At 49.0% G+C, this 17,890-nt stretch overlaps 1 protein-coding gene across 2 annotated transcripts in view; it reads right to left on the bottom strand.

Annotated features, from left to right (window-relative positions):
* The window catches only part of Adgrd1 (adhesion G protein-coupled receptor D1), a 117,093-nt gene extending 99,851 nt beyond the window's left edge, over window positions 1-17,242 (bottom strand). The window contains exons 1-5 of one of the 2 annotated variants that reach the window (XM_059249082.1): window positions 16,181-17,242; window positions 16,062-16,098; window positions 5,328-5,411; window positions 2,713-2,808; window positions 712-834 (exon numbers count right to left, since the gene is read on the bottom strand). In XM_059249082.1, coding sequence (XP_059105065.1) covers window positions 712-834; window positions 2,713-2,808; window positions 5,328-5,411; window positions 16,062-16,098; window positions 16,181-16,246 — 406 coding nt within the window. In that variant the 5' untranslated portion in view covers window positions 16,247-17,242. The remainder of the gene's footprint in view (window positions 1-711; window positions 835-2,712; window positions 2,809-5,327; window positions 5,412-16,061; window positions 16,099-16,180) is intronic. The other variant, XM_059249083.1, reaches the window with a different exon arrangement.
* Between the last annotated feature and the right edge of the window lie 648 nt (window positions 17,243-17,890).

Here is a 17,890-nt window from a genome sequence, read left to right as displayed (position 1 = left end):
ATCCAGAAATAATGCCGTGAGAGCCACACCATCAATTTCCTTCCCACAAGTGCCGGGCCCCATCCCAGCCCGAGGGACATCTATCTCAGCGGCTGTGTTTTAAAGTGGGATGTCCCCCGTTCCTCTACAAGGTTCGATATTTTGATCTCCTGGCTCTGTAGGGCCATGTCCTGACTTTCTGTCTCCAGGACAGGGGACTGCATTCAGGTGGCTGCAGCCCTTCCCTCTTTCCCCTCCTCAACTTGCATCTGACATTTTTCACACACATTGCAGTTGATAAGAATCCTGTTCTCTTCGGATGGGGACATGATAAAGCAGGGAATGATGCTCACTGCGTAAGTATAAGGACCTGAGGTCAGACGTCTAGAGCCCACATAAAAAAGGAAAAAAAAGAAGCCAGGCATGGTAAGTTTCACCTATAACCCCAATGCTGGGGTTATAGGTAGGGATTTCAAGAAGATTGCTAGAGCTGAGAGCCCAGCTCCAGGGCCGATGAGAGACTCCATCTCAGAGGAATGAGGCACAGAGTGATAGAAGAGGACACCCAGTGACCGTCTCTGGAGCATGGGTACATTTACTGAGCACACACACACACACACACACACGCACGCACGCACACAAGTGCTCGTGCCCATGCACACATACGCGCTCTGTACTCACTCTGTTCACATGTGCACTAGCAGGGTAACGTACATCTCAGCCCCAACTCACCCTCAGGTCCACACTGGGCCGGGTTGCTGATGCAGGAGGACTTGAAGCTGCCATAGTAGAGGAATGTCATACCCTTCTCCTCCTTGAGGTAAATACCTTTGTTGACCTTCCCTTCCATGATATCTAAGAAAGGAAACAGACATGTCAGTCACCCAGTTGCCACCAGGGGACTAAACACACATGTCAGACTTATACAAGCAGCTTACAAATGAGTTCGCAGGGCTATCTTCCTTCCTAATGCATGCCTAATGTCACACATTATTCCCTGATAGTAATCACATCCACTAGTACTTAATTATTGATAGTGAGAGTGTGAATGATTCATAAGTTTAAGTGTTAGGGAATAAATTATTACCCTCCTATTGATGACAGGTCAGCATAACCTATATTTTAATGCAACAATATTGTGACTGACGGATTTGTCAACTGTTGAACCCTAAACACCACTCACACTCCTGCTATGAGGGTCTTTCCCACTCTGCCTCACGCTGAGCTTTCCGGATGGAGAACTCTCATTGTTTAAGTGTGAGGCCACAGCTGCAGATCAGTCTTGCTGGCTACTGACTAAAGCATGCTGGTCCTCTCTGTGTATGCAACCTCAGCTTTAGGGCCACGTCTAGACCCAGGAGCAACCACAGCCCCATTCGGAAAAGTCCCTGAAGGGCCTGCCAACAGCGATCTCGGAGAGCCACAAACCCCTGTCTCCAACACAGCTCATTCCGCGATCTTGTTTTGTCATGTGTCATGTGTGGCCGGTGTGTCCCACGGCTGAAGCAAGGTGGTTGCTTTATAGACAGATAAGTGAAGACTCTAGAAATGATTGGTGATGGGCTCTCGCTATGCATCAGAATGAGTATTACCCAGAGACTACCGCAACCTGTGTAGGAACAGGGAGGTTGATAGTATATGTCCTTCTGGCTACGGGCCAAGTGTGCATTCAAGATCTGGACACTCTGCTCACACGTATAACTGGCTGGGTGCAACACTCCCTGTCACGTGGACCTCCATGCAAGGGCTCCGATGTTTAAACCCTCTGGTTCTACTAATCCATTGGTTGCCATGGGAGGGCTATATCTTACTTCACTAAATGGATAACTACCCACCAGATAACTGAGCCAGACTGCTCAGGCCCAAGAACCAGACTGCTTGCTTAGTAAAATCATTTAGAGATGCTAAACAGCCCACAGTGGAGACAGAAGTTGGATGATGTGCTAAGAAAAGAGAGAGAGAGGCGTACGCAATCTGAACAGGCTTTCTATGCCCATCACTGCTGTCCCTTCAGCTCCGAGCTCAAGGGACTCACAGCCTCTGGGTTAACTGGCAATCATCTGACTTGAGTGGGCGTGTCTTCTAAAATGGCTCCTAAAGAGTTTGCAGAATGCAGCTGCAGAAATGCTGATGGGATGTTTGTGAGACTAGATTATTTTTTTTTTTTTTTTTTTTTTTTGCCTGAGTTTTAAAATCAACTTGCGGTGTCCGTGAACTGGGCAGGGTTAGCCTCTCCCAGCCCCGCCCCACAAAGAATACAATGTATTCGAAACTCCAGCTTCCTCCAAGCATGGTGGTGGTGTACAGCTGGAATCCTAGCACTTGGGAGGCAGGAGGAACGGGAGTTCAATCTTGGCTACACAGAGAATTTGAGGCCAGCCTGAGCTACATATACCTTGTCTCTAAAAAACGGGGAGGGGGGAATCCATTTTCAGTGTTTCGGAAAGGTCTGGGACCTGCTTGTTTTTGCTTCTGAGATCAAATGACTGACTCAAAAGAGTCTGGCGTCGTAGAAGAGCCTCCACCCCTTCCAGACATGCCTGTCAGGGAGGCTTCCTAAGCCAGAAGCCTGTGTGGCTTTTCCCAACACCCTGGCTCTCTCTCTGGTCGTCCATCACTTGCACCTGGCCACCCACTCCTTTACCAGCCGAGTGAGTCCTACAGAACCAGATTAGACCGGTCCTTAACTTCCCTGGGCTCCAAACGTGACGGGACCAAGCAGCCGGTGCTCACCTACAGCCGCAGAGAAGTTGGAGTAAGCGGAGTCATTGGTAAAGACAAAGGTAGCATTGTGGGAGGGAGGCACAGTGAGGTTGTGGGTTCGCAACGCTGGGTGGGACGACAAAAGAGAAGACACCACATGAGTGACGTGAGACACAAATGGGAACAGCACATCTCTCACCCCAGCACACAGGGGAAGGGCGCCTCCTCCCCACGTCCGCCTCCACCCCCACCCGCAGGTTTCTTCAGCAGACTCCAACGCCGATGGCCCCCTGAGTTGGGTCACTGCTGGCCTTGGCCACAATCGAGCAGATAACCGTCTCAATTTGCTGGCTCCCGCTCCCACCCGGATGCGTAGCTGAGAGATGTAGAGTTGAACTCAGCCATTCGTGAAGCAGTGGTAACAACACGGGGGAAGGGGTGTGATGTGAAGGACCAATGGGAGACAAACACTGTGGAAAAACAGCTGCGTGAGATGGCAGTGGACAAGACAACAGAGGGTCCAGCCACACACAAAGGGCTGCACGTCCAGGAGGTAGCATCCAGAGCCGTTCCCGCCATCCCCAGCCTTGAGAGGTGCTGGTAGATCCCAGCTTGCCTCTCCATCCTGGGGAACCTGCTCTCGTGATGACACACGCCTGTTCGGCAACAGAGACGGCCGAGGAGGCTCCAACAGGAAGCCACAGTGCCAGCACCACATGGCACAGTGTGGGGACAGGCATGGAGGCACTGAGGAGTTCCTGCTGTGTGTCTGGGTGATTGTGGGACTTCAGAACATCAGGAGCTCCTGACTTAATCAGCAGCAGTGAGCTAAGCTGGGGAGACGCGGTAAAAATGCCTAGGATGGGAGCTCTGGGGTCCCGAACAATGCTCTTCCACTAATCCAGGTGATCGCCTCTCGGGGGTTTCAAAATAAAGACTTCCAGAGAAGAAATTTAGATCATGATGAAGGCCGATGGTCTGTTTTCCCCTGATCCAACACACCAGCTAGCACAGGGTGCTGTCGCCCTTCTTACTACAGCAGAGTGGAAAAAAATTCTTGGCTGCCATACAGTCCGCAGGGGCCACCAGCATCCTACCACATGGGAGAGCCCACGAAGGATGGAGGATACAGCATAGTCAAGCTGAGCCCTTCACAGAGGCCACGCCCACCACTAGCTGGAGCTTCTAGACTTGGAAGATTTTTGTTTTAGTTTACTTTTAATTTTAAAAAACATTATTTATTTTATTTTGGTTTTTAAAATACACGTGTCTGTTGTATATGCACACACACACACACACACACACACACACACACACACACACGTGCTTGCATGACACAGCATGTGTGCACAGGTCAGAGGACAACTTGAGGAGAATGTATTTTCCCCATTCTACCATGTGGGTCCTGGAGACTGAACTCAGATTGTGAGTCTTGAGAGCAAGTGCCTTTATCTACTAAACCATATTGCCAACTCTTTTTCTATTTTAGAGAATGGGGCTTGTGTATACCATGAGGCATAAGTTGAGGTAAGAGGATAATCTTCTGGATTCACTTCTTCTATCATGGAAATCCCGGGAATCGAACTCAAGTCGAGATGCTTGGCAGCAAGCGCCTTTACTCCCTAAAGCTCCTGGATTCCAAAGTTTTAGGGAGACATTTTAGAACCTTCTGCAACAGTTTCCCGCTGTGCTTGAGTCGTATCAAAGAGGAAGACGCCAAGGGTGTGCAACATGTTCACCAGCAGTATTCTGAATACATTGCACTCGAACTTGTGTATATACAGAACAAGGACATAAGAGTGTGTGTGTGTGTGTGTGTGTGTGTGTGTATGTGTGTGTGTGTGTGTGTGTCCCCACATTTGATGTTCATAAGAGCAGCAAGCATATAAAAATAAAGTGGAAGACCTTCAAAATTAACTCCGAATCAATACTTTTTTTAAAAAAGGAGTTCTTGTTGGAATGGACATGCTCACAACTGTCCTGAGTTTCTCCAATATTATGGTCTGAGTTCAGTGAGACAGAGCCCCTGACACCTTCTGTGGAGTTAACACCAGAAAGAACATCTTAGGGGATGTTGGCTGGTGTTTGGCTAAGTGCTTGGTAGACAGGAGACACCTTGCTTCGGGAAACAGTGACCTTAAGACAAGACAGTCTGTCACAGTTCATCATAATCTACATATCAGCTTGTTATGGCAACTCAGCTCTGTCCACCGGCAAACATCTACCCAGACTCTCGCCAGAGCAGAAGGTTGTACACTGATTAAGGTTTAGGAAACCCTGCCCTTCTATTGTAACAATGTATAGATGTTCTCATAAAACACTTTGCAGTGACCATCAGTGAACCAGAGCGATCGCTTATCTCCGTTGCTCCAGCTCCAATGCGTCCTGGGGCATCTAGAGTCTTTCCCTCTCTCTAGAGCCTTTCCCTCTCTCCAGATGCCCCAGCCTCTGGGAGGCGCTATCCCCGCACTGCAGGTATTCTCACCTCCCTAAATCCATAGGAGGCGCTATCCCCACACTGCAGGCATTCTCGCCTCCCTAAGCCCCTGGGAGGCGCTATCCCCACACTGCAGACATTATCACCACCCTAAGCCCCTGGGAGGCGCTATCCCCACACTGCAGGCATGCTCACCACCCTTGTCTACCTCCAGTTGTGTCCTGAAGTTCAAGGATCCCGTCCACATTTTCCAAGGGCCAGTAATGAGAAGCAGAAGCCAGGACCGCAAACCCTGCAGAGAGAAAGGACCAAAAAGTTTACATCACAATTAGAGAGGAAGGAACTGGAGATAAGAGCTGTGACCCCAGCATTCGAAGATTGAAAAAGAGTGAGATTGTCGTGATGACCACGGACCTGGCTGGACAGGCATTAAGAAAATTCAATACACGCTCCTGGTTAAACAGAAACCACCACTTTAAATTGGAAATCAATAGCTAGTTTCTTAATTGGACAGAGCAGGACAAATAGGGAGGGACATCCCCTAACTCAGGGAAACAAAAGCCCCGTGCATGTCGGTACAGGGCTAGGAGCTGCCCGTTAGTGTGGGGGAAAGGCAGAAATGCCCATTATTGTGCTGTTACTTGGAGTGGCTTTAGAGGCAACGTCTGATATAATTGGACCACAGAATGAAACAAGGTTTAAAATGACTTCACAGGAAGAAGATGCCGGGCATGAGAGAGGCCCCTGACAAACACTCCCCTGTGTCCTTTAACAGTAACCCGCAAGATTGCACGTCCTCCCCCTATTTGTAAACAGAAGTGAAAGTCTGTCTGGAGGGCTGGGAAGATGGTTCAGCTGACAAACTGATTGCCACACAGGCGTTGAGTACCAGAGTTCTATTCCCCCAACCCCACATGAAACCAGGTGGGGTGATAAATGCCAGGGAGGCGGAGACACGGGGATCCTGGGAGCTCACAGGCCAGCCAGGTTAGCTAGAACATGAGTTCGGGTTCAGTGAGAGTTTTTGAGACCCTGTACACATGCGTGTGCACGTGTGCATGGGCACGCGCGCGCGCGCGCGCGCGCGCGCGCGCGCACACACACACACACACACATACTCCAAAACATAAAAATAAATAAAAATAGCTATAGCCAAAAATAAATAAGAGGACCTGGAGAGGGCATGATGGGGGAGTACTAGAGGTGATAAGGACAGCAGAGGTCTTGAGGGGAGCTAGGGACAAACATGGAGGATGCAGTGAGAGGACGTTGTGTACCACGCATGTAGACAGATGTTCAGTGGGAGGAGAGGCCACCGGTGGCTCTACTACATAGAGACAGTTGGCTTGTGATAAAAGTGGCATTTTAAACCAAAGATCTACTCACCACAGACACTGAAGTCAGTTAGACATCTGGGGAAAAAAAATAAGATCTTAACTCACTAATACTTCTGATGGTTCAAAATGTGAGTGTGACGTAAAAGCTGAGCTAGAGGCTGGGGTGGGGTGGTACGTGGCTTTAATCTCAGTTTGGGAGGCAGAGGCAAGGGGATCTCTGTGTTTGAGGCCAGCCTGAGCTACATAGTGAGATCCAATCTAAAAAGAAAAAAAGTGAGCCAGGTTCGGTGACCTGTGCCTTGTGGCTGCATGAAATTAGGGTTTAGAAGACTCTCTCTGCCCTTCAGTTATAACATTTTGAAGTAGCCATCTGTGAACTACCCAGCGCTCCCTCATCTCCATCACCCCAACTCCAACACACCCTTCCCTCCCTCTTGGGAGGTGGAAGGGTTAGAAGTTCAAAGCCAGCCTCCATGACATAGTGAGTTCTAGGTCAATCTGAGGTGCATGAGACCCTGATTCAAATAAATACATAAATAAATAGAAGCTTTCTGAGGTTTTACATTTGGCCAATTTTGAAAATTTCTATATAGGAAATAAACCGAATCTAACTTGGAAGCAACATTCTCGAAGTATATATGGCAGAAACACGTTGATTTCTTTTTAAGATGTGTTCAATTTACTTACTGTATTATTAAAATTCCTGTGGGCCAGGAATATGGTTTAGTGGTAGAGTGTTCACGTAATATGTGTGAGGACCTGGATTCAATCCTCAGACAGCAGAGATAGGAAGGAAAGAGAGGAGGAGGGAGGGAAGGAAGGAAGGAAAAAAGGAAGAAAGGAAGGAAGGAAGGAAGGAAGAAAGGAAGGAAGGAAGGAAGGAAGGAAGGAAGGAAGGAAGGAAGGAAAGAAGGAGAAAGAGAGAAACCCTATTAATGAGAAGGAAATCAACGGAAAGCTTAGGCACAGTAACACAGTTGAAGGAAAAAGAAATGCAAACTGTTTTTTAACTATTTTTAAAACAGCTCACCCTCCCAACTTTGCTCAGTGCATCCCAGGATCGTAAAGACTACAGAGGACAGTCAGCCAGACTTCTCCGGTTGGAATGGCCACCGAGAGGCCAGATGTGTGAAGCTGGTCAGTTCTGACAGAGGTTCAGAGTGAGTCAGCTTCGGTTTGGCCTTTCCAGAGAGACAATTTGGCTAAGTCTCGGCAGAGGTTAAAGACACGTTCTCTCTGGTGAAGTAACTCTATTCCTAGGAATTTATACTCCAGAGGCTCTAAAACGTATGATCAAAGACCTGTATACAAAAGTATTTGTTGTGGAATGCTCCCACAGGATCAAACACCAGAGAACAGCCTGGATGCTCATCTGGGGAAAGCTGACTAAATAATCAGCATGTATGTATGTGAAGGGAGCTGGTGAGCAGCTGAAGGAACCACAGCTCTAGGGGATCACACACACACACACACACACACACACCACACCACACCACACACACACATTTTCTCTCTCTCTCTCTCTCTCTCTCTCTCTCTCTCTCTCTCTCTCTCTCTCTCTCTCTCTCTCTCTCTCTCTCAACAATTTTTACCACATTGTAGCTAGACAGAGGTAGGAATCTCTGCTGTCCTGCTTCACAGGGGATTGACTCCAGAGAGCAGCCATGTCCCACGAATCTCAAAAGCTAGCAGAGAGAGTCAGTTAAATTCCCAGGAAGCTGAGGCAGGAGGATTAGGGATTTGAGACCAGCCTGGGCCACAGAGCAAAACCTTGTCTCAGAAAGACAAAAAAAAAAAAAAAAAAAAAAAAAAAAAAGGAAAAAAGCTGAAAGAAAGGAGTTTGGGTATCTTTACCATGAAGAATGATAAATGTCTGTGGTGATGGAAGTCTACCCTGATCTCACAGCGTGTGTCCACACCAAGAGAAGACGTGGTGTACCACGGACATGGCAGGTTCCGTGTTTTTAGGAACCAATACAAAATAAGGCGAGTCAGTGAGATGGCTCAGTAAGTGTGTGCCACCAAGTCTGCCAGCCTGAGTCCAATTGCCAGATCCACAGGGTGGAAGGAGAGAACCAACTCCTTCAAGTTGCCCTCTGACCTCCACATACACACTGTGGCACACACACACACACACAGACACACACACAGAAATAGGTAAATGTAAAAGAAAAGCTACTGATTAAAAATAATAAATAATAAAAAATAATTTAGCCAAGCATAGTAGTACAGATCTTCAGTCCCAGCACTAGGGAAGGTGAGGCAGGGGGATAGTGAATTCCAGGTCAGCCTAGTCTACAGAGTAAGAATCAGTCTCAAAAAAAAAAAAAAATTAAAATAAGCCGGGCGGTGGGGGGCGCACATCTTTAATCTCAGCACTCCAGAGGCAGAGGCAGGAGGATCTCAGTGAGTTCGAGGCCAGCCTGGTCTACAGAGCGAGATCCAGGACAGCCAGGGCTATACAGAGAAGCCCTGTCTTGAAAAACCAATAAATAAATAAATACATAAATAAATAAATCAAGGTGAGATAGCCAGGCATTATGGCATACAACCTTCAATTCCAGCACTCGGGAGGCAGAGGCAGGTGGATCTCTGTGAGTTTGAGGCCAGCCTGATCTACAGAGTGAGTTCCAGGACAGCCAGGGCTATGTAGAGAGACCTTGTCTCCAAAAAAAGAAAAAAGAAAAGAAAAGAAAAAAAAAGAAATAAAAAATGAGAAAGAAGAGTCACAACACTGATACCTCCTGTTCTGCAAGCCTCTGACCTACCTTCCTTGTCAAAACACTGTTAAATCCCACCTTCAAAATCACAGTGGCCTTGGGCATCATCTTGGGGCAGCATTAACATCATAATCCTAGATGACAGGTAGGTAGTCACCTTGATGGGTACCAAATACCCCATCTCTTGAAGTTCAAATTGCTGGCTCCATTTGCCAGTTGGTGTCTTGATTACTCTACACCTGTTGTGATAAAAATGCCCTGCCACAAGCAACTCCAGGAAGCTTTTCTTTAGGCTCACAGTTTGAGGCTGCAGTTCATCACGGTAGAAACCGAGCAGCTTGTCACATTTTGTCCACAGTCAGAAAGAAAAAAAAATGGATGCTGGGGCTCAGCTCACTTTGTCCTAAGTGTAGCATCCTTATCCACGGGATGGTGCTGCCTATGTTTAGAGTGTTCCCGTTAGCTCTATCAACTTGATACCGCCTAGAGTCCTCTGAGAGAACAGCCTCAATGGATGAACTGTCTAGAACAAATTGGGCGTGCCTGGGGGTGGTTATCTTAATTACTAATTGATAAGGGAGGGCCCAGCTCACTGTGGGCAGCACCATTCACTAGGCTATGTAAGAAAGCTAACTGAGCCGGGCGGTGGTGGCGCACGCCTTTAATTCCAGCACTCGGGAGGCAGAGCCAGGCAGATCTCTGTGAGTTCGAGGCCAGCCTGGTCTACAGAGCGAGATCCAGGACAGGCACCAAAACTACACAGAGAAACCCTGTCTTGAAAAACCAGAAAAAAGAAAAAGAAAAAAAAAAAAAAGCTAACTGAGCTTGAGTCAAAGAACAAGCCGGTAACCAGTGTCCTCCATGGTTTCCGCTTGAGTTCCTGCCCTGACTTCCCTCAGTGATGGACTGTGACCTGGGAGTGTGAGCCAGATACCACCCCCCCCACCCCCCACCCCCCGCCGTCGCTTTTGGTCAAAGTGTTTTATCACAGCCACGGCAATCAGATGACAATAGTGAGTTTTTCCACCTCAGTCAACCTAATCTAGAGAATTCTCCATATGCATGCCCAGAGCTTTGCCTCCCAGATGATTCTGAATCCTGTTGAATTGGAGATACTAACCTTCACGGTTTTCTCCTGGCCCTTCCGTGTTCCCACACAACTCCCAAATGCAAGCCAAAAACAGAAAAAGTCCTCCATTGGGGCCTAAGGAAATTAATCAAGGCCTAACTCCCACATGCAGCCAGGAAGCACTTCTGGGCAGTCTCCAGCTGTGAGATGCCGGAACTCAGAAAGGCAAAAATACAAAGCCTTCTTTTTCAACTTCTAATTTTTTTTAAACCCCAGAAAATGAAGATATTCGTTTTTAAAAACCCTCATGGGCTTGTTATTCAATTCATGTGGGAGAAACATCGGAAGCAGAAGGAACATCTGTTTCACAAAGAGCAACTAATTGTTGGGTCTTCAGAATCCACCTCTGCCACTAAGCCACGTGGACAGTGTCCCTCCTGCCATCTCTAGGGAACAAGGCGACAGCCAGTTCTGGGCAGAAAGGCTGACCAGTGAAGGTATGGAGTCACCCCAGAACCAGCCCATGCAATGGAGACAGGATGAAAGGTTTGAGCGTGTTGTCACCATAGTGCTGGCATGAACCCCGAGACAGGACAAAGCACCCACACGGTTCCCATTGTCCTCTGACTACAACATGAATCTGTCTACACATGGGAAGTCAGGGGACAAGGCTGATTGAGAGGAAGTAGTGTGGGGTCAGATGAGCCCTGAGGAGGAGGATGACATTCTAGGTGGTTAACTAGCCAGACGGCTGGACACACCAGCCAGGACAGTGGCCAGATCAGTCTACACCAAGCAGTGGCCAGCCTTGGAGCAGGAGAGTGCAGGCAGGCAAGGGCAGCCAGCCTGTGTGACCTTAGACCAGACCAGTGTCACACTGTGTGAAGGTTCACCTGGGATCATCAGGTCTCCCATTTTTTATTTGTAATGCTCATTACAAATAACCCAGTCCCAGGTGATATATCTACAATACAACTCCCGCACGTAAGGCTCAGGGAATATCTCAGAAGGGAAAGGTGGGAAATTCCTAAGAGCCAGAGGACCAGGAAATCCTAGAAACGACAGGGCAGCCTCCACCATGATTCCTCAACAATATGGCTATATAAACAAGACCAACAGGGTCCACAATAGCCATGCCAGCGTGGGAGGGGGAAATCAACCCTAAACAAAGAGCTACAGGCAACTAAGGGATGCTGAGAGAAAGACAATTATTCCTTCCCAGCAATCAGCTCCCTAATTCATTTCCATTTTATTACAGCAAGACCTCCTCCCTTGGCGGACCAGGCTGACTATGAACTCACAATCGTCCTGCCTCTGCCTCTGAGCGCTGGCGTGATAGGCGTCTACCATTGTGCTGACTCAAGGCGTCCCGCTTTGGAAAGATAAGTCAGAAACGCAGATGTTTTCCATTGGATTTTGAAATTTCCCCCAATGGTAATATCACCAGTTTTATTTTTTTATTAAAATCGTGTGGTGTTAATAAGAAGGGCTAGACTCAGCCCACAGGTTCCCTAAACGCCCAACAGAGCGGGATCATCCACGGTCCTCTAAGTTTCGTAAGACTGAGACAGCCTCATTCTTTTGTGGAAAAAGATAAAGGTGACAAGCCTGTTGCCGTTAGCCACATGGCTGCCTCAGACTCCCACAGGGATGGCAGGCAGGTCTCAGGAGGGAACACGACCTCAAGAGCTGAAAATAATGGCCTGGGGAAGGCAGAGAAAAAGAGAAGGAAGGGGAAGGAGGAAGAGAGAGGACAAAGAGAGAAATGTAAGGAGAGGATGAGAGCGCAGAAAGAAGGAAGAAGAGGGAGAAAGGATTTTAGTCTACAACATAACTATAAACCAGTTCTTCAGAATTCCTTTTTCATGCGCATCTAATGTCCCACCAACCCAGTATCAATTTGCTTTGAGGAGAGAGGTGGAAGGGAGGGAGAGAGAGAGAGAGAGAGAGAGAGAGAGAGAGAGAGATGAGCATCAACACTCCAATCCTCCATGTCTCTGATCTCTCCCCTTCCCAGCCTGGCTCCCTTTGGCCTCTGCTACCAGGACACCACGGAAGCCTCTCCCTGGTAGAAAAGTTGGTCTCTCTGCCTCTGCAGCTGGCCTTGGACATCCAAAGCTCATTTCCTGGCTGACTCTGTGGTCTGCAACACTGTCTCCCATGTTTTTCATAGCTGCCTCCTTCGAATCTGGGTCTCTGCTCCCCCTTACGAAGTTTCCCAATTCCAACACATCATGTTCTGTTTTCTCAGGGTGGGGCTCCATATTTTGGTCATGGTCTTTTCTCTACCTCATCAGCTTGATCTTTGAAGGTGGTAGAGGGAGGGGGGGGCTCATCTCTGTGTCCTGTGTTCACTGTATCCAATTACAGCCCTTCTGTGTATATGCGTGTGTGTGTGTGTGTGTGTGTGTGTGTGTGTGTGTGTGTGTGTGTGAAATTCAGGTTTTTGCATTTGCAGCCTCCCGTTTTAAATGTCAGTAATTAAAAACATAACTATATAGGTAGAATGAATGATAGAGTATAAAAACAACTAGACAGGATATAATTAAACATAAACATAGAATGACCACAGAATATAATTATATGCATAAAATATATTTATAAATCCAGCATCCCTTAGAAAAATCTCTACTTGCTATATTTCCATGTTTTTGTTATGGAATAAACAGTGTTTTTAAAAATTCCATTACAGGGGCTGGAGAAATGGCTCAGTGGTTAAAGCATTGCCTGCTCTTGCCAAAGGACATGGGTTCAATTCCCAGCACCCACATGTCAGTTCACAACCATCCATAACTCTAGTCCCAGGGGATCTGATGCCATATTCCAACTTCCACAGACATCAGGCACACATACAGTGCATAAACATACATGTAGGCAAAACATGCCTACACATAAAATTTTCTTTTAAAAACTCCATTGTGAATACATATCATTTTTTGGACTGGCCCAGCAAAGATGGAGAATGACATTCCTGCTATGACCCAGCGGTTTCAGAAGTCCTTCAGAAGCCACTACATAAACAATGACTTGTCATTGCCTGCTTTACATGCCAAGTAGAGCCATGAAGCCTGGGGCTGGACTAGGGTCGGCAGTCCCAGTGGCCTGGAAGGAAACTAGGTAACAACCCAGCTTGCTATTTTTCTCAAGTTTCCAGTCCTTCCTTACAAACATCGACTATAAAAGGGCATGTTTATAAACTTTTACAAAGTGGCCTGCAATCTTGGCGAATGCCATTTATGGGTTTGGATCCACCAACCTCGGAGCTTCCTAGGTCGTGTCCTGGGAAGCCAAGGGCTGTGAATCAGGACCTGGGGTGTGAGAGGGTCTCGGGTGAGTGTGGGGGGTCGGTCGCCTGTCTGGATTCCCCCTTCCACTCCTGGCTTCCCTATTGAGTGGGAACCTGGGTTAAATGGGCTCTCACTACAGCTATTATAATTCCTCTGCGGTGACAGCCCATGGTCACAGCCACAGGGGTACTCAGAGGGTGTTGACACTCCAAAGGACCTCATACCTTTTTTGAGATTTCTAAAACTAAGTGTGACCTCATACGGTAGATACAAGAATCCAGAAGCTATCTGGAGACCTGGGCCAGTGTAGACACCTATACACAGGGAGCTGAAAATGCAGGCGGCTGGTGGCCTCAACTGGGACTCTGTTTACAGGATGACAGTCCTGTCTTTACACCGACAAGGCGTGGAAGATGGTTGGTGACTGTTTTCTGAGTCCTGCCTCGTGCAGAAGGCACAGGGTTGGAGCCACCATGAGGCAATATAACGTCTTAACATGACTTTCCTGTATCACTATCACTTCTAGGTGATCCTAGGTGTCAGTTCCCCTAACTCCCTCCAGATGGCGTCATCTCATTTCTGTGAGCTTGAGCTAACCACTCCAGCTACAGACGTGCCATTGACTGGCCGCCATGCAGGTGAGTGTGGACAGGAGGGCTCCAGCTCTGCGTCCTTCTTAAGCTACTTTAGGCAATCCCAAGGCCACTCCCTTCCTTGGCAAATGACTCCCACTCTCTGTGTCTGGACAGTCCCTTGGCTCATGTGTCAACCCTGTGCCCATCTGGGGCTCTCATGGGTGGAGGTGTCTGTCAGGGATCAGGTTTTCCTAAAGTCTCCCTCGGGGCTTCTTAGGCTTTGGCGGCAGGAGAAGAAATCCAAGGAGACCTTTGCAGAGAGGGCTGAATATTATTATTATTTTTTTAAATAGCCAAAGTCCAAAAATGTAAGAAAAGACAAAAATGAATTGGGAGCGGGAGGAAGTAGAGGGGGGGAGAAATGAAGGACAGAAATGGGTGGAAGGAAGGGAGTGAGGGAGGAAGGGAGTGAGGGAGGAAGGGAGGGAGGGAGGGAGGAAGGAAGGAAGGAAGGAAGGAAGGAAGGAAGGAAGGGGGAGGGGAAAAGGGGAAGATAGCCTTTGGGTTGTGCCCTGCGGCCGGTGGAAGCAGGAGGCAGAAGGACTAAGCTGCTAGGAATGGGAATGAGGACCAGAAGGACGGGGACATCGAGAGGCACCTAGGATCCCTGGCCTAGTCTCCGGGCACCCTGGGGCTCTACCTTCGTTATCTGTGGTGCGCATGGACTGATACAACTGAATGGCTGCTGGTCCTCTACGGAGGACCAACCAGGACGGGCTATGTTCTACCCGACATCAGGTCAGGAGTGAGGTGTCTCCACAGAACCAAGGTCTCCTAGCACCACTGACGTTTACAGAGTCCGGCATGCTTGCTCACGTGTGGACATGTGTGAGCGTGTGCGGACAGGTACGGGTCTGTGTGGACACGTGTGGATGCATGCGGAATCTCAGTCAAAGGTCAAATTCTGGAAAAGGCCCTTGAAGCTTTCTCCCCTCAGACCAGCAATACACACAGTTCAAAGTCCCACTGACTGATAATGCCTATTGGTACAGGCAGGCAGCCCCCAGTCTCAGCAGGGAGGGAGATCTTTCCCTATCACCGCTTCAGGTAGATTCTCCAGATCCACATCCTGTCTGCTGCCCTTCACCGTGCTTGCCATGTTGGCTTGCCAGCCCTGGTGGGGCAGGGCCCCTGTTTGGAGGCAGACTGGTCCTGTTGGTCAGTTCTGCCGGGAACCCTTGTCTCTCTGAGCTCTGAGTCACTGACTTCTTCACCCTGACCCACCAGGCTTTCCCAGCAATGGGTCAGACATTCCCCTCTGACCTTCAACAAGAATCCTAGCCCCAGAGCACCTGCCACGGGCAGGCTGCAAGTCCCTTCCTATTCATCCCCATTATAGATGGAGCAACCCTCGCGTCTGTAACAGGGCTGTGATCCAGACTTCTGAACAAGTGTCACCCTGTGCATCTGAAAGGGGAGTCACAACAGCCAGAGACAAGTGTCCTGATGCCTCCCCACCCCACCCCCGACTCCCTACCCCGCGGTGCATGTCCAGCACAATTGAAAGATGCTACACAGTGGTGCCCGGGTCCCTTGGGAGGACAGCCCCAAGGTTCCATGAGGCTGGAGGCACCAGGGAGAGTTCCCATGGTGGTGACCCTAAGTAGGCACAAGCGTGTAGTCCAAAGAGCAAAAGACATTCTGCTCTGAAGGACATGTCTCCTTAATTAGAAGACAGCACCTGACCTAGAGCAAGAGGCAGCTGGGACAGGGGCCAGCTTCCTCATCACCAGCTTGAAGACATTGGTCACACCAGGGTTGTTGTCTCAAAGGACAGAATGTATTTTCTGGGATCCCAATGCAGGGGTGGGGGGAGGATAAACAAGTGGTTTCTGGTGTACCCCCAAAGGCAAGGAGAAAAGCATACAGCCATCAGAGCAAGGAGGGACCTTACCTGGATGTTCCTGGGCTCTGGGCTGGGTGCCACACACCTGCAAGGAAAGATCACGGGGTAAGTATGGGGATATCCTCCACAGACATATCCCAGCTGCCTTTGGTGGCCTGGGGCATTACCTGGAAGCTGTAGAAAGACCAGAGTAGCCAGACCCAGCGGCAAGGCAGTGCCGGCAGATCCCTCATGGTGGGAACCAGGCAGTGGGATCCCCCACAGCCTGCAGGGAGCCTCTCTACCTCCAGCTTCCTGAGGACAAGGACATCTTCATCACAGGTTTCTGGCCACCAAGTCTGTCCCCTAAAGTTTGTGTCGTGTAAGGGCCTGAGAGCAGTTGGGGCGATTCTCCTCTCCGAACTGGAGTCTTTAGGGACCCGAAGGCTGGATGCAGTGCTGGGTTGAGTGAGCACTCCTCCTTAGCTCCACCAGAGTTCCCCAAGCTCCTGGCTGTTGCTGCTGGGCAGGCCAGGGCCTCCTCCGGGTGCCTGTAGGCTCAGGAGAGTCCTCCTCCGTGTCCTGGGCCTGGGACTGGCAGGCACTTGCCTCCCGTCTCAAGTTGGAGCTCAGAGCTCAGCTCGCAGCCTGGAGCTCAGGGATGTCTCTGCTGCCTCCTTCTGCAGCTGAGCTCCGCCACACCTCGTTGGCCCAGAGTCCAGGCCGTGGCTTTGGGTGGAGAGCCAGAGTGATGTCAGCGGGCCTCAAACTTTGTTCGCCTCTATTTATATCCATCCCACTCCGGCCTTTCCTGGGTCCTAACACCAGTCTGTTAGGAACTGCTGAGCCCTTCCCAGGACTTGCCCATCAAAAGGTGGCCAGACAAGCCCAGGCTGTGTGTGTACGTGTGAGGGGTGAGAATGTGATGGGGGTGGGTGTGAGAGAGTGTGTACGTAAATGTGGGAGAGGTTGTGAGGGTGAAAATGGGTGTGAGTACAGTGGTGAGAGTGTAAGTATTTGAGGTGAGAAAGTGTGTGTAGGGGTGTGTGTGTGTGTGTATGTGTGAGAGTATTGGGGGTGTAAGCATGTGGGTACTGAGGGATAGTGTAGGTGGGTATGGGAAGTAAGAATAGGTGTAAGTGAAGAATGAAGAGTGGGGTGAAAGTGGAGGGGTGTGACAGTGTGGAGGTAGGTGTGAGCAAGTGTGTGAGGGTGTGAACGTATGGAGATGCAGGTGTCAGGAGTATGTGTGGAGTGTGGCTGAGTGTGGGTCTACGTATGTTAAGATATCTTCTTCTCGGTGCTTTCTTAGTCACTATGTGCTTGTGAGTGCTTGTGATGGGCACAAGTGTGTGTGTGTGTGTGTGTGTGTGTGTGTGTGTGTGTGTGAGTGAGTGAGTGTCTGCTCCACATCCTATAGATGTGGGGGGAGTGGGATGTGAGAACATATGCATGTGGTGTGTGTATATTCTGTGGACATGTATGAGTGTGGCCATGTAGGCATGCAAGGTATCCACACAGGATATGGATGGATGTGAGTGTGAGTATGAGTGTAGATGAGTATGGGTGTATTGGTGTGTGGGTATACATAATCAGGGCACGTTCTCAGCAACACCCTCAAAGTCTCATTAGCATTAATAAGTACATGGGGCCAGAGAGTTGTCTCAGTAATTAAAAAGCACTTACTGCTATTGCAGAGGACCTGAGTCGAGTACCCAGTGCTCACATCAGGCAGCTCACAACCGTCTGAAGCTCCAGTTCCAGGAGATCCAACAGCCTCCTCCAGCCTATTCATCCAACAGCCTCTTCTGGCCTACTCGGACACCTAGACACATAGGATGCACATAAACTCATGTAGCCTCACACACATACACGTAAGTAAAAATAATAAACCCTTA

The sequence above is a fragment of the Peromyscus eremicus genome, chromosome 23 (assembly GCF_949786415.1).
Source record: "Peromyscus eremicus chromosome 23, PerEre_H2_v1, whole genome shotgun sequence".
Classification (NCBI taxonomy): Eukaryota; Metazoa; Chordata; class Mammalia; order Rodentia; family Cricetidae; genus Peromyscus; species Peromyscus eremicus.
This window is presented reverse-complemented; position numbering and strand designations above follow the sequence as displayed.